General features: G+C 49.1%; 1 protein-coding gene across 1 annotated transcript in view; it reads right to left on the bottom strand.

Moving 5' to 3' along the window:
- DNAJC5B (DnaJ heat shock protein family (Hsp40) member C5 beta) overlaps positions 1-20,976 on the bottom strand; it is a gene marked incomplete at both ends in the record, with an annotated part of 46,165 nt that overhangs the window by 1,388 nt on the left and 23,801 nt on the right. Inside the window, 2 exons of the mRNA XM_084281456.1 lie at positions 5,000-5,174; positions 8,800-9,013. Coding sequence (XP_084137582.1) covers positions 5,000-5,174; positions 8,800-9,013 — 389 coding nt within the window. The remainder of the gene's footprint in view (positions 1-4,999; positions 5,175-8,799; positions 9,014-20,976) is intronic.

The following is a 20,976-nucleotide window of genomic DNA, read 5'->3' as shown; positions in this document are numbered from 1 at the left end:
GTAATTAATGCCTTCAGCTTGGTGTGGTTTCGCATTATTTTGGCAGTTTCAATCCATTTTTAAGTTGCTGTGTGTTTTCCAGATCTCTGAGCAGCATTCCCTCCCACCCTCTGCTGCCTCCAAGTTGTTCATTTTTTGGAAGCTCGTTTGTGGAGGGCAGAGCCTAGCAGCTAATTTTGCCGTGGTGCCCAGATGTGCAACAAGAGGACCCACTGAAAATCTGTCACCTTCCTCCCGGCTGGTCTGTGCACAGCGCTGAGCTGACACCTTCCCCAGGTCCTTTGCTGCCTGCGCCCTTCCGAGGTGTACGATGCTTTTTATCAAAGCAGGGACCTCTGGTATAATAAACTGTACAAATATAGACTGTTAATGGAGAGCTGCAGCATGGAGGTGCGGCAGGATTCACAGCTTAAACTGCTTTCTATAGATAGCTCCTGCTCTCTGTTCGCCTACATCGATATCATATGGAGTGTGGAGGAGACAATGAAGTGCTAAAAATTTACTGCTTCAGAGTTAGGAAAGTACTTTGTTATTCTGGTTCTTTTTTCTTTTACTTTTTTGGTTTGTTTATTTTTGTTTTCTCTTATTCTTTTTCTCTTTCTCTTATTCTTTTTTTCTCTCTCTTTTTTTTTTTTCTTCTTTCTTTTTCTCCCATATTTCATTTTCTGTAAAATGAAAGTTGGTCTAGAAATGCTTTGCTTTGTTCTTGTGAGGATAACCAAACAGGAGAGGAGAGCAAACCAGACAAACTGTTTGAGTGCGTCATTGAGGGCAATCCAAACTCAAACATCATCTCACCTGGGACCACAGAAGTCAATGGAAGGTTTCCCATAGACCTCAACGAAAGCAAAATCTGTCAGCCTGCACTGTGTGCAAGTGAAAACAATGAATGACTGCATGACTGTGCTGCAGAGAGGTGTGTGATGCTTCTCTCTGTTAGTGCATTTTCTCAGGTCATCTGTGGCATTATGGAGTGATATGACAGGTTACCGGACTTTATGCATTTATAATGTCACTTTTTTTTTTTTTTTTCCTGAAATGCTAAAAAATGTCACATTTAAAATGTAATCATCCGAATACAAGATTTATTTTGGAAATTGATCTTCTTTTGTGCATTGTGTGACAGCCAGAGTCCTCCTGTGATTCAAATCAATAGTCATGTGAAGAAATCACTGTAACCTAAGCACAGAACAGATCCTATGAATCCCTAATCTTAGTTCTTGTTGGTGATACTACTGTAGTGGGTTTACGTGGCAAGGTTTTGGTAGCAGGGAGCCATAGGGGTGGTTTCTGTGAGAAAGATCTAGAAGCTGCCCCATGTTTGGGAAGGGCCCCATTGTTTTCCAGATCCGAGCCAATAAGCGATGTTGTTTTGCGCCTCTGTGAGAGCATATTTAAGACAGGGAAAAAACGCTGCGCCACACAGCAGCCGGGAGAGTCAGTGGAGTGAAAGAACAGCCTTGCACCAAGGTCAGTGTAGAAGGAGGGGGAGAGGTGCTCCAGGCGCCGGAGCAGAAGTCCCCTGTGGCCTGTGGTGAGGACCATGGTGAAGCAGGATGTCCCCCTGCAGCCCATGGAGTACCACGGTGGAGCAGGGTTCCATGCTGCAGCCCGTGGAGGAGACCACGGTGGAGCAGGTGGCCCTGCACCGACGGAGGCTGCCGCCTGTGGAAGACCCCTGCCGGAGCAGATTCCGGGCCGGACCTGTAGCCCGTGGAGAGGAGACCACGCAGGAGCAGGTGACCTGGCAGGAGCTGCTGCCCGTAGGGGAGCCAGGTTGGAGCAGTTTTCTCCTGAGGGATGGACCCCCTGGTACGGACCCATATCTGGAGCAGTTCTGGAAGAGCTGCTGCCTGTGGGAAGCCCACGCCGGATCAGTTCATCAAGGACTGCATCCCGTGGGTGGGACCCCACAGCACAGGGGACGAGAGTGACCGAGAAGGAGCGGCAGAGAAGAAGTGCTGTAGACTGCCCATAACCCCCATTCCCCCGTTCCCCTGCGCCGCTCGGGGGGAGGAGGTGGAAGAGGGTGGATGGGGGGGAAGGTGCTTTTGGTTTGTTTTTTTTCCTTCGTTTTCTCACTTCTCTCGCTTGTTAGTAATAGGCAATAAATCTTACTATCTCCTTATGCCGAGTCTGTTTTGCCCATTACAATAATTACTGCGTGATTTTCTCGTCCTTATCTCAATCCTTGAGCCCTTTTCACATATTTTCTCCCCATTCCTCTTTGAGGAGGGGGAGTGAGAGAGCGGCTGTGGTGGAGCTCGGCTGCCCACTCGAGCGGAACCACGACAACTACCCATGCAAGTAAAAGCTGTAAAACAAGTCTCCCACAGCAGACACTCAGCTAGCCAAGCACTTGAACTAGTCAAATATTTATTTGAATAAAACTTTTTTTCTAGAGGAATATGATTTTTTTTTTCAGAATTGAGGGTTTTGAAACAATTGTGTTGATTTAAGTGACAACTCGCATTGCTTTTTCCATTTTAAAGAATGAATCACAGAATTTTTGGCCTCATGTATCTTTATTTACTAATAAATTTGTTTTATGGTATGTTAAATCGGGGAATCAAACTATGTAGTACCTTGAATTTTGTTAAGGAGAAATGTGAGGGATTTCAAAAATGACTACTGTTGTGCCCTTTCAAGAAAGGAAAGTCCCTGCTCCCACAACATGCATGCTGCCTTTTCTGCACAGTATGACTGGCTGCAAGCAGCTCCCAGGGAGCGCAGCAAGAACTGGTGGAGACTTGCTCTCAGAGATTTTTAGCGTCAGGGACTGTGATGTTTTATCACCGTTGCATTCCTCAGAAAAGCAAGGGCTGATTATAAAATATTTGGGTAAATAAAAGTGTGGCCTTAGTTTGGGAATCTACATTTTGACCTCAGTAAAAGAAGTTCTGGCTAGCAACAATATATAAACTTGGGACAGCAGGAAGCAAAGAAATTAATTACCAGCTAGAATGCTCAGTCTGTGGGCAGAGGGCATGCAAAGAATTTGGATCCTGATATGATTTTCTCTTCCAAAACGTAGTCTGCTGCAGGACTGATTACAGTGTGTTTCTGAATTACCTACAAGAGCATTTCTATTATTTACACAAAGGAAGGCATGAGTATTCATTTCTCTGGCCCAACATTTGAAAATGTCTGGTGGAAAAGCCCAATCTTTTCTATTCTAGGTCATCTGGTTCTTTTTGACCAGTATCCCTAAAATCTGGTGAGGAGAAGAGGGAAAGTAACTGCAGTTTGAGCTGGTTACCATTCTTTTCTCTAAATGAAGTGCCTATTTTCCTCTCAGTTGCAGAAAAGATGCTCCCTCCATCTTCTGTCATGAAGTTTTTACTTTTATATTTTATTATTATTATCATTATTTTCATTTGATTTTAAGATGTAGAGAGTTCTACTCTGCTTAAGCAAGCTGGTTTTGATTGGCAAGGAATTGTAGCAAGATGGAAGAGAAGGCTAGGAAAGGTAGAAATAGCTAGTTTTCTTCAAGCCCTACCCGATCACTCAATATTGTCTTCAGAGTACCTAAAACATAGTGGTACTTTGCTGAACATGCAATTTATTTATTTGTTTATTTATCTATAGGCTATCTAGGTGAGACTTGGTGGGAGTAAAGGGATGGGAAGATGGCCTAACGTTACTGAACTCATGTCAAGAAGCACCACTAGTGCTGGAAGGAGGGAGAACCTTTTTTTTCCTTCCTCTTCAGAAATTTGTCCTGGATTTTGAGAGACAGCAAAATGCCTGCCAAATTACAAAAAGAGGCAGGAAAATGCTACATTAAACATTTTTCCAAGTTACACCTTTGTATTTCTGACTTTGGTGTATTAGACCCATAAGCATCAAAACCCATTTTATATTTGCACTTTTTGGGTGCTTAATGTCTTACTGTATATTACATTTATTTCAAATAATGCACTGTGGCTATAAAGCTTTCACTAACATTTTTTTTTTTGTTACCTTTGCACTGACTGACCAACTATGATCGATTTCTAAGCTGACTGTGTTTACCTTGATATGCTTCTAGGCAAAAACAATTTAAAAACAACACTCATTGGCATATCAGTTATATGAATAGCATTTGTTTCAGCTGCTACAGGTGTTTTGTTGCATATTTATGAAAGGGTTTATTTGTGTGTAAAGAGGGGAGAAAACTCTTCCTGGTACAGGAATGTGACATTTGCAGTTTGGCACTGCTAGTTTAAGTATAATAAGCCAAGCCAAGAGGGCAACCTGCTGTGAAGGGGTCCTGCTGTTCCCAGCCTGTGATCCCTTCCTTGAGCTGGATTAGCACTTGCCCTGTCCTGCTGTGAGGCACACCAGGGAGTTAAACTGGCAGGGAACTGCTTGCTCTTTTGGGGAAATAACTTTCCATCTGAGTCCTATCCAAGGTTTGGTTCCTGGTGAGGCAGCACAATTGCTGTGTCCAGTGCAGTAGAGAGGGAGCAGCTTGCAGGTGGAAGGGAGAGGGGCAGCTCCCACTCTGAATGTCTTAGGTTACTGCGCAACCCTACAGCTGGAAGCTCTACATCTTTTCTTAAAGCCTTTCTTTAATGGGCATGGCCAGCCCATTACAAAAAGTGATTAATTTTACCCGAGTAAAAACTGAATGTACTTTTTCAGGTAGGTGAGTTGTGGCAAGCTCCAGTCCAGCTGGAGCCAGCTGTGCATGTACATGATCTGGGATATGAAGCAACAGGGGTATGGGGGCTAGAAGGCGAGCATCTTCTCTTCAGATGAGCCCTGAGACTTCTGGTGTTTGTGTCTAATAAAGAGATGGAGGAGATATTTAGTTATTAGTTCCGTAAGTTCAATTTTTCATTATCATGCTACTTGGGAAGTTCACTAGGTCACGGTGTTAGCTGGAGAGAATTGGCACATCTCCATGGCCGTCTGGAATCAGCCTCAGCACCGCGAGCACAACATCTGGCCTACAGGCTCCAGGGGCTGCTTTGAACAGCTTTGCTCCCCAGTGAGCCCCTATAATACACACCTCTTTCCATGTCGTTCTTAATTTGCTCTTCCAAATCTTCTGGAGACACACAGAACTCATACTCTTCCCCTTCAGGTGCTTTAGGTTTGCACTTTCCACAGCAGCAGTTGAAACAGCAGCAGAGGCAGCAGCAGAGGTAGCAGCCCGTCAGGAGGCCGCAGACTGCAAACAAGCCCTGGGTTGAAGAGAGCAAGAGGAAAACCTCGTGAGCAGTGACCTTCCCGAAACCCACAGCAGCCTCTTCAAAGAGGCTCTTCAAAGGGACTCGGGCTCCCACATGCGTGGTTTGCAGAGGAGTCCGACCGCCAGACGAGTGCCTAAATCAGGACCAGACCTTCCAGGGTCCTCCTCACCCACCAGCTCCTGCTTGACGCTCGGGACCACAGCCACAAAGAAGCCACCAACCAACAGGCCCCCGCATGCCCAGCTCCTGAACGCCTGTCTTCAGCTGACGGCCCTCAGAAAAAACCTCCAGGCAGTATGCAAAACCCCACCCACCTTAAAATGACTCATTTCCATCTTAAAAATGACTCATTTGCCCGAGAACTTTTTTTTTTTTTTCCCAAACACTTATTTACTGGCAGGTTCTTGTCAATAACAAAGCCAAGAGAAAAAGAAGCGAAGACTCAGATGCATCCACACAACTTCAGGCACTGAACTAAGGTAGCTAAATTAGGCCTGCAGTCTCCTCTGTGGGCTCCCCACATAGGTGATGGGAAGCTAAAAGACCTTCCAGAGGGTGAATCAGCCCCAGGAGAATTTGCATTGCCCTTTGGAGGTGTCTCCTTCTCTTCTTTAGCCTGTGCAGAAGCAGAGAGGTGACAACTCCTAGGTTAGACTCCTTGGGCTGTGGTTTCTATGTCTGGGGAGTTAGGCATCAAGAAGCTCCCACCAGCATTGCCCCTGCTTGCTCCTGTCCCTGTCACACCAAGTGCAGAGGCTTCAGCAGAGCCAGGCTCTAGTATTACAGGTATCCAGGCTGCCCTTTACTAAATGCAGTTTCACTTATGTGCTCTTGCAGTTACTTCTTAGGTTCATAAGTAAACATGCTGGTGAAGAAGAAAGGAAGCATAAATGCCAGGATATTGTCAAATTTGACAATGAAGCTATGTAAATAACACTCAGTTATGTATGCATGTCTCAGGCAATGTTAGCACGGGCTTTGAAGGTAATATGATATTTACATGTGTAATATTTACCGTTTATGTGTTCGCAGGCTCGAGGCCAATGATAATCTATTCTACCCACAGATATATCAAGAGTGAACAGGATGCTTTTTTAAAAGACAAGGAGGACTCAGACATTTCTTTTTAAAATGTTTTCCTTCCAACTGACATCTGAAACTGTTAGAAATCTCAGAACCTCTAAAATAAGTTATCCGTCTGTTTATCGTTTATGCCATAATGGGGGAAAAAACAGCACAATGGATAGAAGGAAAAGAAGTATAAAAGTTTATCAAGTGAAATATATACGTGAATGTATTAATGATAAATTAATGATTCACGATTCTTGTATTTAAAATATTGCAGTTGATAAATCAGGAATCAGAAGAACACTGATGTGATCATTAAGCTGTCTTCATGGGAGAGGGAGAATTGCTTTTTGCAATAATAGATGAATGAACAACTCCTATGTCTGCCAGTGGATATGCAGTTCAAGTACCCACTACCCATGTTAACATGTTCCAAGTTTAATATGCCTGCTAAGAAGTCTGGCAGTTCCAAAAAAGTAATTTTCACTTTGCATTTCTGCTTTCATTTGTCTTTCTTTACTTCTAATGATACACCTCCTCATGATTGTCAGATTTTCTGAGGATGAGTGTGTTAGGGAAGAGGATTTACCAGGAATTTTGGTAGCTGAAGAAGAAGATAACAAGCAAAAGCTGTGGTCCCTATATTCTGCAGACCAGAGTGGAGAAAATTAGGGGTCCTAAGATCATCCGCAGTCAGACTTAAATAGTATTATGATGGATAATATAAAAATCTGAAGCTGACCTGGCATTTGTGCGTGAGAAAAAAAGAGGATTAGTGACCCCAGCTTGAAAAAAACAATTGGTGACCTGCTTGTGCTTTGGAGGTGGCAAGGTGTGGGATTAGGGGAGAGATAGAGAGAGACCACCTGTGACAATCCTCAGGTGCTGACTATTTGCATATTTTGGATTTTTCCTGGCTATTGTGCACAGAATTCTTAAAACTCAGGAAGCAGTGATTAATTTTGCTGGGACATTCAGCACCTCTCTTCTCACCTCCAGGATGCATCTCTCTTGAAACAATCCACACGTTCCTCCTTTCTGTGTTAGGGACTTATACTAGCTTCTCTCTGTACTCTCCGCTGCTCTCCTTATGAGTCAAAGCCACAGCAGTTATTTCCGTTCCTGATTTTCTGACCACAGAGGATTTTATACTTCATAAAGTCTCCATTAACAATCAGCAAGCAGAAGAGGAAATAAAAGCTAAATGTGATGAAAACTTTAATTATCAAGACTGTTAGAGGAGCCAGTACGGTTGCTCTCTCAGCTCTAAGGGAATGCTTCCAGGCACCTGAGCCGTGACAAAGAGGCCGAAGAAGAGGGTGAAAGGACAGCAAAGAGAACAGGGATGGACCCAGCAGGAACAGAAAGCAGCTGTGGCCAGGAGCCCAGCCGCAGGCAGACAGCCTCCAGGCTGCTTCTGAGGATGCCACCCCAACTGTGCAGGTGTAATTTCAACACTGGTGCTTTTTGTTCATTAGTTTCATTTGCAGTTTGGCATTTGAGCAGCTTCCATCTCATACTGATTCAGCCTACAAAATGTGGCTTCCTAAACCCACAAATCTGCAGTGAGGGGGCTGTGAGGGCAGTAAAGCACTGCCCTGATCTGTCACAAATGCAAGAATGCACGTTCCATCGTTCTGAGATCAAAGCTGTCACAGCAGGTTTGTTTCACGCCGTACAACCCATTTCCCACTTGTTCCAGCAGAGACCTTTCTTTCCTGCTTTTTATTGTTGGAAACAGGTGGGGAGAGCATTGGTTTTGCATATTTGCAGTTCTGTTGGTTTGTTACATTTCTGTAACATTTCAATATCTGCTGAAACACCAGAATTTGACATATAGAAACATCAGAGGATAACAGTGACATAAGCAAGCACATGAACACAACTCTTTTATCACAAGAGCACTCCATGAGGTGTTTTTCCTTGAGCAATATGCCAGTTTTTGATGCATCATTCTCTTCCTTTCCTGATCTCTTCCCCCACTCCCCAGTTCTCACCTTTTCTTCCACTTCCCTTCCCTCACCCCCTCACCAAGAACTGACAGGGCACGTATATGACACCATAATCCCACAGTGTTATGCATTATTATTGCTTACTTATGCTGTGTGCTATATATAGCAAAGAACACGGCTAAATTTGTACTGTAATAACTTATTAACTGGTTGTCACATAAGTGGGACTTCTCATTTTTGAACAATGAGTCACTTTTATTTAGTCACTACTGAAAAGAAAGTCAAAATTAACCTGGAGCACCAGATTCAAATCTAATTAATGTCTGGAAGTGTTACAAAACATGTGCTTTATTTACCAAGTTAGAAAGAAAAAGAAAACATTCTATATTAGCCCTCTTCTGAGCTGATGCTACATCTGCCACTGTTGATTTTCCCAGATACTTTATTGTTTAATTAAGCTTTTAGTAGTGTTTTACGTCCTGATCCTACTCTTTGTTAAGCCTGTATGACAACCATGTTTTTCAGGGGGTTCCCGGTGTATATAAGTATCTTTGTGCATTATGATGCCTGCTTTTCAACAGAAAATGACAGCTTACCTTTGCCCACCAGCTTGAGAGCATGAAGTATGTGTTAACATTTTCCTCACCAAACTGCTCTGCCACATAGAGCCCTAAGGATCCATACTTGTCATAAATGTTTCGCTTGGACAGATCAGTCAGCGTTGCATGAGCATTATTTATCTCTTTAAATTTTTCTGCAGCCTCTGGATTGTCAGGGTTCTTGTCAGGATGATATTTCAGAGCCAATTTTCTTCAACATAAAAAAAAAAAAAAAAAAAGGAAAATAAACATGGGTAGTGTGTGCATATAACGTGTGTATATGGACACATATAAAACATTACAAAATACTCTAGCAGAGGCATAATTATTCTGAACAGTACATTCAGCCTGGAACTTCTTATTTCCAGTTCTAACACACACAGAACATTCAGTGAAAGGAAGGTGACACAAAGTAAGTGAAAATGAAAGTTTTTGTGAAAGATATGTGCTGGTTACACTAGGCATGAACATTGTGCCTTGATACCTCATCAGCTATCAAATTAAGGGAGAAAGCGATACATGCTGGAAGCACAGATTTTAGCCTGGTAATAAATCACAAGCATTTGTTGCATTATGTTTGGCAGCTGATTTGCATCATTTAGCAGGTTTCAGCAAAGATAAAGATTTTGTAAAGGTTGTTTAAAAACATGTTTATCCCATCAAAATGGTCTTTATTGCAAAGGAAATTCAGCCCTTGCTTGTCTATCAATAGTAGCTATATTAAAATATAGTAAACAGTGTCTGTGTTTGCAGAAGCTCAGACAGTGATGATGAAAAACAAATTTAGGACTTGCAAGAGAAAGGAAGCGTATTTCTGAAGCACAAGATGGAAAAGCATAATGAGTTAGCCCCAATTTCCAATGCCTGTCTGAGTCTACTTCATCACTGCCACACTTAATGCCTGTCCCTAAGGTAGTGGAAGCTGATGGCCGTTTTGAGCTGTTTATGCCGGTGGAAAGCCTTTGCCAGGACAGGTCTTGGTACTGTCTCTTTTCTCTGACTGTGCTCTTTGCTACAGAATTAGAGTACAGATACAGCTGGAAAACAACCATGTGGGACTGTTGGCTCACAGACGGCACTGGGGAATCAGACTTGGGGAATAAAGGGTTTGCTTCCAACCACGTTGGAGCAGTGTGAGCTCACATGTACCTGCAAAGCAAGCATAGACGTAAGTGTATCTTTTCGAAAATCTCCACTCCCTTTGTAGAAGTGGCAATAAAATTTTCCAAGGACATTTATTTAATGACTAGTGCTGACCTCTAGTGGCATCAAAAGTGATTTAATAGAGTATTCAATTCTGTCATCCTCACCTAAGTCAAGCTATGTTGTATTTTTAAATGTTCTCTCAGAGTGTTTCAGGAGCTAGTCATGACCATTATGCCAAAATAAGTAAGTAAACAAATAAATTAATTGTGGTGTGAAGGCAGCGTGCCCACACTTGCTCTAACAAATTTATCCTCTGAGTGGGATACTGATTGACTTTCTACTGAAGTCCCAGCACTGGTTATCCTCCCAGCAAAATGTAAGTGCTTTGCTCTTGATGACGGTTCCAGTCCTGGAGACATTCTGCCAGTATAAAGACTGATATGAGCCTGAGAATAGCCTCTGACAACAATATCTTTAGTTCTATACACTGAACTCAAATCATCTTCTCATAGATCATAGCTGACTCCTTAAAAATGTCTCTAATAGCATCAGTAGCTTCATGTTCAGTCATAGCTAGTATATTGTGCATATGGTACCTTAAATATAATAAAAGATGAAATAGAAGAACTGGAAAAACAAGCTAATTCTTGCATGACTAATGACATAATGTGCCAACCAAGTATTTAAGTAGCTTATACAATCTATTCCTTTTCTTAGCTGAAAACAAAACCTAGCAATTAGAATGAAAAATGGGAGAGGCATTTCTTTCAAAACTCATGCTTGGCTGGAGGCATCAGACAATCAATCTCTGGCCCTTCTTCCTTTTCCCACAACTAACAGCCCCAAAGACCTCTTCTGCCCTCTTCACTTTCCCAAAAATCTCATAAGAATTTGAATGCAATGTCATTTCAAAGAGGTGAAAAAATATTAGTTATATTAGTTACATACTTACTTTAGCTTAGTATTGGGAAAACTCAATAAAAATATCATGCTAACTACTCCCTGCACAAGAAGTCATACATGTATACTAATTGGTGATGATTTAGTAGTGGGTCAGAGATCTATATACTGCCAGTGTGATTCATATGAGTGAGAGAAAGGACTCCATTAGGTTCAGCCCAAGAAACAGTAAAAGTAAGGACAAGAACAAAAATAAGGAAAAGAACATGACATGACAGCCTTCTGTGATAGGGTTACAGCAATGGTGGATAAGATAAGAGAAAGTAACATCATATACCTGGACTTATGCAAAGAATATGACATTGTCCTGCATGCCATCCTTGTCTCCAAGTTGGAAAGACATGGATTTGATAGACAGACCACTCAGTGGGTAAGGAATTGGCTGGATGGTTTCACTCAAAGACTTGCAGTCAATGGCTTAATATTCACAGAATCACAGAATCATCTAGGTTAGAAGAGACCTCCAAGATCACCTAGCCCAACCTCTGACCTAACACTAACAAGTCCTCCACTAAACCATATCACTAAGCTCTAAATTTAAACGTCTTTTAAAGAACTCAAAGGTGGAGATCAATGATGAGTGGTGTTTGTCAGGGATCTTATTTAACTATTTAACATCCTTGTTGGTGGCAGGGACAGTGGGATTGAATGCATCCTCAGCAAGTTTGCAGATGACACCAAGACGAATGGTGCAGCAGACATGCTGGATGGAAGCGTTGCCATCCAAAGGGACTTTGACAGGCATGAGAGGGGGTCCTGTGTGATCAACAGGCAGTTCAACAAGGCCAAGTGTAAGGTCCAACAACTGGGTTGGGGCAATCCCAAAGAAGAACACAGGCTGGGCAATGAGTGGGTAAAGCACAGCCTTGAGGAGAAGGACATCGAATGTACCAGTGGATTAAAAGCTTAATGTGAGCCAATTTGCAACCCAGAAAGACAACTGTATCCTGGGCTGCATCAAAAGAAGTGTATCTAGCAGGTCAAGTTATGTGACTCTCCCCCTTTTGCTCCCACAAACCATTCTATGATTCTGTGAAATAAGAGAAGGTGTCAGCTATACAGAAGTTTCCCCATGAGTCTCTTGGAAGTGAAATGTCTAGGTAGGTAGTAATAGTTGTTCATTTTGAATACAAAAGGGAAGAAAGCCAAAACAAAACAAAACAAAACAAAACAACAACAACAACAACCACAAAAGAGTAAAATGAATTCTGGCCTCCTTCTTATACCAAACACAAAACTTTAAGTCAATTCAGATTTTTCTCATGATGAATGGTATCTTCTTCTCCACTGACCACTGCAGCCCTTGATAGCAGAAAACAATGTGACACTTTTGGGAGAGATAAGTGAGAAAAAGAAAATGAGAAAAAGGAAAGATGCAACTATTCCACAAGAAGACTGGGGCATTCAGGGAAAGGAATTTGGAAGAACACCCTCGGCACTTCTGTTAGTGGTAGGCTTAGAGTGCGAGCTGAGATCAGGCTCAGATTGTGCTACACACAGTCTGCTGGAGGTATATCTGGGTGGAGAGAGTGCATATTGGAGGCAGGAAAGTGGGTGTAAAAACAGTGCAATTGAAAATGGAGTGGTGTAACTCATACTCCAGCCACTCCATCAATACACAGCTGGTAAAGGAGGAGATTATAGGTACTCTTGCATGGTTATCCTTCACTTGTTTGTTCAACTCCATTGTGAAGAAGTACCTTTTTGGCTCTTGCGCAGATACCGTGACACCTTTGCCACCTTTCAAACATCCACACCTGCACAGCAATTGTGAGGTCAGAATGGGGAGACTGAGGTAAGAGTGCTGCTCATGGTCAAGAGTGAGAACGGGACAAGATTCAGACACAGATCTACAAAGACAGCTCGGTGGTGGTGTGCATGCAGAATATCTGAGGTAGGCTACTTGAGTAAAAAGGGCCAGGCCCAGATTCATGACAAAGAGGCAAGTGGAAATGGAATTACAAGGTAGAAAACATGCTCCAAAACAACTCACACAAAGCAGAAAGGGCAAGACAATGAGTTTTAAAGATTATCCATTGCAGAAGAAGGCAGGACATAGAAAAGCTGCACAATGATCTTACTATAAAGGGCATGTCTTTAAAAAAAATCAAAGTAGACTAAGATAACAGACAGATAAATGCTTAGAAAGCTAAAATAAATTCAGTGAAAAAAATGACGAGGTATGAACAATACACTTGTTAGGTAGATTGTCCATCACGAAAGAGGGTGGGAGAGTGGCTTAGGATGGTGTTTGATGATTTGTTCAACATCACTGGTATTGGAAAAGAGTTTGTACAGTAGAGGAGTTTTTGAGGAGAGCGGATACTCTGCTCAGTAAGAAGCATAAGAGTTTGAGAGATATCAAAAGGGTGTATTTCCCAGGAAGTGTCTGTGATTCCTTCGATAGCTCAGCTGGTAGAGCGGAGGACTGTAGGCTCCCATGCACGGCCATCCTTAGGTCGCTGGTTCAACTCCGGCTCGAAGGAGTGCCCTTTTGGCTCTTGTCCAGGCCACGGGCTGGCTGACTGCGAGCAGGCGGCTGCTCAGGGGCCGGCCGTGGGCTGGGGAATTAGCTCAAGTGGTAGAGCGCTCGCTTAGCATGTGAGAGGCAGCGGGATCGATGCCCGCATTCTCCAATGCTTTTCCGTCCCCTTGCCTGCTCATCAGGCCTGCGGCAGTGGGGACGCGTGTCGTCCGTACTGGGGGGCTCTGGAGAACCTGCGCAGCGTCTGGGCTGCTGCGGACGGACGAGGACGGCATCCAGTCAGTCAGCCTGCAGGCCAAGGGCAGCACGGGCTGGAGCAGGAGGGAAGGGATTCTCCTGCGCCACTAATGGGCACGCGATCGACGGCATCAAGAGAAGCACGACCTCGTGTAGGCCTCAGTGTGCGAGGAAGACGCTGAGCAAGTGCTGCAGGCTGAGAAGAAGGCCACCGTCGGGACTGCGTGACTTGGGAACACGTGCTCGCCAAGGACGCTTCGATGAACGGGGGCCTATCCAGTGCCTGGAGAAGAGTGGGCTTTGTGGGGAGGAAAGCAGCCCCCTTTCTCGGCGTCGCTTCTTGGGTCGTTGTCGATGCAGTAGGGCTCGTCCTTTTTGTCCGGCCATTAGCAGAAGAGCGCGGAAGAAGGAAGCCCTGTTGAAGCAGGAGGGGTGTCCCAGCGTGAATGTGGGAAAGTGGCTTTTGCACTGAGGAGAGTCAGACAGCGGGTGAGGGTGGGCAGGGGCTCTGTGCGGTCCGCCTGCGTGAGTGGTCGTGAGGCGGAGGTGCTAAAGCCCTGCCACAGGCGGTATTACCGGCCGAAGGTGGGAGCTGTTGGAGGTAGCGGTTGCACTCTGCGCATGCTGAGGACAGAGTGTGTGTTGCCCTTGTGCGCAAGGCGAAGCCGTGAGGGGTTGTTTGGGGTGTTGCGGAAGTGTGGCGGAGGTTAGTGAGCAGATGGGTGATGGGTGTTGTTTTGTGAGCGTGTTGATGGGAGGTGAAGTGAGAGGAGGGCAGAAGGTTCCGGCGAGTGTTTTGAGGCGGTAGCATTGTGTTTGTGTGTGTGTGTGAGGAGAGGGCAAGGAAAGGGTTTGTGTGTTTCTGTGTTTCTGTGTCCGTGCCTGTAGTGAGGCAAGCGCCTGAGGCGTGCGTAGAGGTGTGTTGGTGTTGTAGGGTAGTGTGTATGGAGGAGGAGTTGTAGCAGAGTGGTGCTGCTTAGTTGTGGAGGCGGGAGAGGTGTGTGAGGGGCGTGTGAAGGGCGTGTTGCCGGGCAGGTGTCTGTGATTCCTTCGATAGCTCAGCTGGTAGAGCGGAGGACTGTAGGCTCCCATGCACGGCCATCCTTAGGTCGCTGGTTCAACTCCGGCTCGAAGGAGTGCCCTTTTGGCTCTTGTCCAGGCCACGGGCTGGCTGACTGCGAGCAGGCGGCTGCTCAGGGGCCGGCCGTGGGCTGGGGAATTAGCTCAAGTGGTAGAGCGCTCGCTTAGCATGTGAGAGGCAGCGGGATCGATGCCCGCATTCTCCAATGCTTTTCCGTCCCCTTGCCTGCTCATCAGGCCTGCGGCAGTGGGGACGCGTGTCGTCCGTACTGGGGGGCTCTGGAGAACCTGCGCAGCGTCTGGGCTGCTGCGGACGGACGAGGACGGCATCCAGTCAGTCAGCCTGCAGGCCAAGGGCAGCACGGGCTGGAGCAGGAGGGAAGGGATTCTCCTGCGCCACTAATGGGCACGCGATCGACGGCATCAAGAGAAGCACGACCTCGTGTAGGCCTCAGTGTGCGAGGAAGACGTTGAGCAAGTGCTGCAGGCTGAGAAGAAGGCCACCGTCGGGACTGTGTGACTTGGGAACACGTGCTCGCCGAGGACGCTTCGATGAACGGGGGCCTATCCAGTGCCTGGAGAAGAGTGGGCTTTGTGGGGAGGAAAGCAGCCCCCTTTCTCGGCGTCGCTTCTTGGGTCGTTGTCGATGCAGTAGGGCTCGTCCTTTTTGTCCGGCCATTAGCAGAAGAGCGCGGAAGAAGGAAGCCCTGTTGAAGCAGGAGGGGTGTCCCAGCGTGAATGTGGGAAAGTGGCTTTTGCACTGAGGAGAGTCAGACAGCGGGTGAGGGTGGGCAGGGGCTCTGTGCGGTCCGCCTGCGTGAGTGGTCGTGAGGCGGAGGTGCTAAAGCCCTGCCACAGGCGGTATTACCGGCCGAAGGTGGGAGCTGTTGGAGGTAGCGGTTGCACTCTGCGCATGCTGAGGACAGAGTGTGTGTTGCCCTTGTGCGCAAGGCGAAGCCGTGAGGGGTTGTTTGGGGTGTTGCGGAAGTGTGGCGGAGGTTAGTGAGCAGATGGGTGATGGGTGTTGTTTTGTGAGCGTGTTGATGGGAGGTGAAGTGAGAGGAGGGCAGAAGGTTCCGGCGAGTGTTTTGAGGCGGTAGCATTGTGTTTGTGTGTGTGTGTGAGGAGAGGGCAAGGAAAGGGTTTGTGTGTTTCTGTGTTTCTGTGTCCGTGCCTGTAGTGAGGCAAGCGCCTGAGGCGTGCGTAGAGGTGTGTTGGTGTTGTAGGGTAGTGTGTATGGAGGAGGAGTTGTAGCAGAGTGGTGCTGCTTAGTTGTGGAGGCGGGAGAGGTGTGTGAGGGGCGTGTGAAGGGCGTGTTGCCGGGCAGGTGTCTGTGATTCCTTCGATAGCTCAGCTGGTAGAGCGGAGGACTGTAGGCTCCCATGCACGGCCATCCTTAGGTCGCTGGTTCAACTCCGGCTCGAAGGAGTGCCCTTTTGGCTCTTGTCCAGGCCACGGGCTGGCTGACTGCGAGCAGGCGGCTGCTCAGGGGCCGGCCGTGGGCTGGGGAATTAGCTCAAGTGGTAGAGCGCTCGCTTAGCATGTGAGAGGCAGCGGGATCGATGCCCGCATTCTCCAATGCTTTTCCGTCCCCTTGCCTGCTCATCAGGCCTGCGGCAGTGGGGACGCGTGTCGTCCGTACTGGGGGGCTCTGGAGAACCTGCGCAGCGTCTGGGCTGCTGCGGACGGACGAGGACGGCATCCAGTCAGTCAGCCTGCAGGCCAAGGGCAGCACGGGCTGGAGCAGGAGGGAAGGGATTCTCCTGCGCCACTAATGGGCACGCGATCGACGGCATCAAGAGAAGCACGACCTCGTGTAGGCCTCAGTGTGCGAGGAAGACGTTGAGCAAGTGCTGCAGGCTGAGAAGAAGGCCACCGTCGGGACTGTGTGACTTGGGAACACGTGCTCGCCGAGGACGCTTCGATGAACGGGGGCCTATCCAGTGCCTGGAGAAGAGTGGGCTTTGTGGGGAGGAAAGCAGCCCCCTTTCTCGGCGTCGCTTCTTGGGTCGTTGTCGATGCAGTAGGGCTCGTCCTTTTTGTCCGGCCATTAGCAGAAGAGCGCGGAAGAAGGAAGCCCTGTTGAAGCAGGAGGGGTGTCCCAGCGTGAATGTGGGAAAGTGGCTTTTGCACTGAGGAGAGTCAGACAGCGGGTGAGGGTGGGCAGGGGCTCTGTGCGGTCCGCCTGCGTGAGTGGTCGTGAGGCGGAGGTGCTAAAGCCCTGCCACAGGCGGTATTACCGGCCGAAGGTGGGAGCTGTTGGAGGTAGCGGTTGCACTCTGCGCATGCTGAGGACAGAGTGTGTGTTGCCCTTGTGCGCAAGGCGAAGCCGTGAGGGGTTGTTTGGGGTGTTGCGGAAGTGTGGCGGAGGTTAGTGAGCAGATGGGTGATGGGTGTTGTTTTGTGAGCGTGTTGATGGGAGGTGAAGTGAGAGGAGGGCAGAAGGTTCCGGCGAGTGTTTTGAGGCGGTAGCATTGTGTTTGTGTGTGTGTGTGAGGAGAGGGCAAGGAAAGGGTTTGTGTGTTTCTGTGTTTCTGTGTCCGTGCCTGTAGTGAGGCAAGTGCCTGAGGCGTGCGTAGAGGTGTGTTGGTGTTGTAGGGTAGTGTGTATGGAGGAGGAGTTGTAGCAGAGTGGTGCTGCTTAGTTGTGGAGGCGGGAGAGGTGTGTGAGGGGCGTGTGAAGGGCGTGTTGCCGGGCAGGTGTCTGTGATTCCTTCGATAGCTCAGCTGGTAGAGCGGAGGACTGTAGGCTCCCATGCACGGCCATCCTTAGGTCGCTGGTTCAACTCCGGCTCGAAGGAGTGCCCTTTTGGCTCTTGTCCAGGCCACGGGCTGGCTGACTGTGAGCAGGCGGCTGCTCAGGGGCCGGCCGTGGGCTGGGGAATTAGCTCAAGTGGTAGAGCGCTCGCTTAGCATGTGAGAGGCAGCGGGATCGATGCCCGCATTCTCCAATGCTTTTCCGTCCCCTTGCCTGCTCATCAGGCCTGCGGCAGTGGGGACACGTGTCGTCCGTACTGGGGGGCTCTGGAGAACCTGCGCAGCGTCTGGGCTGCTGCGGACGGACGAGGACGGCATCCAGTCAGTCAGCCTGCAGGCCAAGGGCAGCACGGGCTGGAGCAGGAGGGAAGGGATTCTCCTGCGCCACTAATGGGCACGCGATCGACGGCATCAAGAGAAGCACGACCTCGTGTAGGCCTCAGTGTGCGAGGAAGACGTTGAGCAAGTGCTGCAGGCTGAGAAGAAGGCCACCGTCGGGACTGCGTGACTTGGGAACACGTGCTCGCCAAGGACGCTTCGATGAACGGGGGCCTATCCAGTGCCTGGAGAAGAGTGGGCTTTGTGGGGAGGAAAGCAGCCCCCTTTCTCGGCGTCGCTTCTTGGGTCGTTGTCGATGCAGTAGGGCTCGTCCTTTTTGTCCGGCCATTAGCAGAAGAGCGCGGAAGAAGGAAGCCCTGTTGAAGCAGGAGGGGTGTCCCAGCGTGAATGTGGGAAAGTGGCTTTTGCACTGAGGAGAGTCAGACAGCGGGTGAGGGTGGGCAGGGGCTCTGTGCGGTCCGCCTGCGTGAGTGGTCGTGAGGCGGAGGTGCTAAAGCCCTGCCACAGGCGGTATTACCGGCCGAAGGTGGGAGCTGTTGGAGGTAGCGGTTGCACTCTGCGCATGCTGAGGACAGAGTGTGTGTTGCCCTTGTGCGCAAGGCGAAGCCGTGAGGGGTTGTTTGGGGTGTTGCGGAAGTGTGGCGGAGGTTAGTGAGCAGATGGGTGATGGGTGTTGTTTTGTGAGCGTGTTGATGGGAGGTGAAGTGAGAGGAGGGCAGAAGGTTCCGGCGAGTGTTTTGAGGCGGTAGCATTGTGTTTGTGTGTGTGTGTGAGGAGAGGGCAAGGAAAGGGTTTGTGTGTTTCTGTGTTTCTGTGTCCGTGCCTGTAGTGAGGCAAGCGCCTGAGGCGTGCGTAGAGGTGTGTTGGTGTTGTAGGGTAGTGTGTATGGAGGAGGAGTTGTAGCAGAGTGGTGCTGCTTAGTTGTGGAGGCGGGAGAGGTGTGTGAGGGGCGTGTGAAGGGCGTGTTGCCGGGCAGGTGTCTGTGATTCCTTCGATAGCTCAGCTGGTAGAGCGGAGGACTGTAGGCTCCCATGCACGGCCATCCTTAGGTCGCTGGTTCAACTCCGGCTCGAAGGAGTGCCCTTTTGGCTCTTGTCCAGGCCACGGGCTGGCTGACTGCGAGCAGGCGGCTGCTCAGGGGCCGGCCGTGGGCTGGGGAATTAGCTCAAGTGGTAGAGCGCTCGCTTAGCATGTGAGAGGCAGCGGGATCGATGCCCGCATTCTCCAATGCTTTTCCGTCCCCTTGCCTGCTCATCAGGCCTGCGGCAGTGGGGACGCGTGTCGTCCGTACTGGGGGGCTCTGGAGAACCTGCGCAGCGTCTGGGCTGCTGCGGACGGACGAGGACGGCATCCAGTCAGTCAGCCTGCAGGCCAAGGGCAGCACGGGCTGGAGCAGGAGGGAAGGGATTCTCCTGCGCCACTAATGGGCACGCGATCGACGGCATCAAGAGAAGCACGACCTCGTGTAGGCCTCAGTGTGCGAGGAAGACGTTGAGCAAGTGCTGCAGGCTGAGAAGAAGGCCACCGTCGGGACTGCGTGACTTGGGAACACGTGCTCGCCGAGGACGCTTCGATGAACGGGGGCCTATCCAGTGCCTGGAGAAGAGTGGGCTTTGTGGGGAGGAAAGCAGCCCCCTTTCTCGGCGTCGCTTCTTGGGTCGTTGTCGATGCAGTAGGGCTCGTCCTTTTTGTCCGGCCATTAGCAGAAGAGCGCGGAAGAAGGAAGCCCTGTTGAAGCAGGAGGGGTGTCCCAGCGTGAATGTGGGAAAGTGGCTTTTGCACTGAGGAGAGTCAGACAGCGGGTGAGGGTGGGCAGGGGCTCTGTGCGGTCCGCCTGCGTGAGTGGTCGTGAGGCGGAGGTGCTAAAGCCCTGCCACAGGCGGTATTACCGGCCGAAGGTGGGAGCTGTTGGAGGTAGCGGTTGCACTCTGCGCATGCTGAGGACAGAGTGTGTGTTGCCCTTGTGCGCAAGGCGAAGCCGTGAGGGGTTGTTTGGGGTGTTGCGGAAGTGTGGCGGAGGTTAGTGAGCAGATGGGTGATGGGTGTTGTTTTGTGAGCGTGTTGATGGGAGGTGAAGTGAGAGGAGGGCAGAAGGTTCCGGCGAGTGTTTTGAGGCGGTAGCATTGTGTTTGTGTGTGTGTGTGAGGAGAGGGCAAGGAAAGGGTTTGTGTGTTTCTGTGTTTCTGTGTCCGTGCCTGTAGTGAGGCAAGCGCCTGAGGCGTGCGTAGAGGTGTGTTGGTGTTGTAGGGTAGTGTGTATGGAGGAGGAGTTGTAGCAGAGTGGTGCTGCTTAGTTGTGGAGGCGGGAGAGGTGTGTGAGGGGCGTGTGAAGGGCGTGTTGCCGGGCAGGTGTCTGTGATTCCTTCGATAGCTCAGCTGGTAGAGCGGAGGACTGTAGGCTCCCATGCACGGCCATCCTTAGGTCGCTGGTTCAACTCCGGCTCGAAGGAGTGCCCTTTTGGCTCTTGTCCAGGCCACGGGCTGGCTGACTGCGAGCAGGCGGCTGCTCAGGGGCCGGCCGTGGGCTGGGGAATTAGCTCAAGTGGTAGAGCGCTCGCTTAGCATGTGAGAGGCAGCGGGATCGATGCCCGCATTCTCCAATGCTTTTCCGTCCCCTTGCCTGCTCATCAGGCCTGCGGCAGTGGGGACGCGTGTCGTCCGTACTGGGGGGCTCTGGAGAACCTGCGCAGCGTCTGGGCTGCTGCGGACGGACGAGGACGGCATCCAGTCAGTCAGCCTGCAGGCCAAGGGCAGCACGGGCTGGAGCAGGAGGGAAGGGATTCTCCTGCGCCACTAATGGGCACGCGATCGACGGCATCAAGAGAAGCACGACCTCGTGTAGGCCTCAGTGTGCGAGGAAGACGTTGAGCAAGTGCTGCAGGCTGAGAAGAAGGCCACCGTCGGGACTGCGTGACTTGGGAACACGTGCTCGCCGAGGACGCTTCGATGAACGGGGGCCTATCCAGTGCCTGGAGAAGAGTGGGCTTTGTGGGGAGGAAAGCAGCCCCCTTTCTCGGCGTCGCTTCTTGGGTCGTTGTCGATGCAGTAGGGCTCGTCCTTTTTGTCCGGCCATTAGCAGAAGAGCGCGGAAGAAGGAAGCCCTGTTGAAGCAGGAGGGGTGTCCCAGCGTGAATGTGGGAAAGTGGCTTTTGCACTGAGGAGAGTCAGACAG

Source organism: Netta rufina (genome assembly GCF_964035555.1).
Source record: "Netta rufina genome assembly, chromosome: 2".
Lineage (NCBI taxonomy): Eukaryota > Metazoa > Chordata > Aves > Anseriformes > Anatidae > Netta > Netta rufina.
This window is presented reverse-complemented; position numbering and strand designations above follow the sequence as displayed.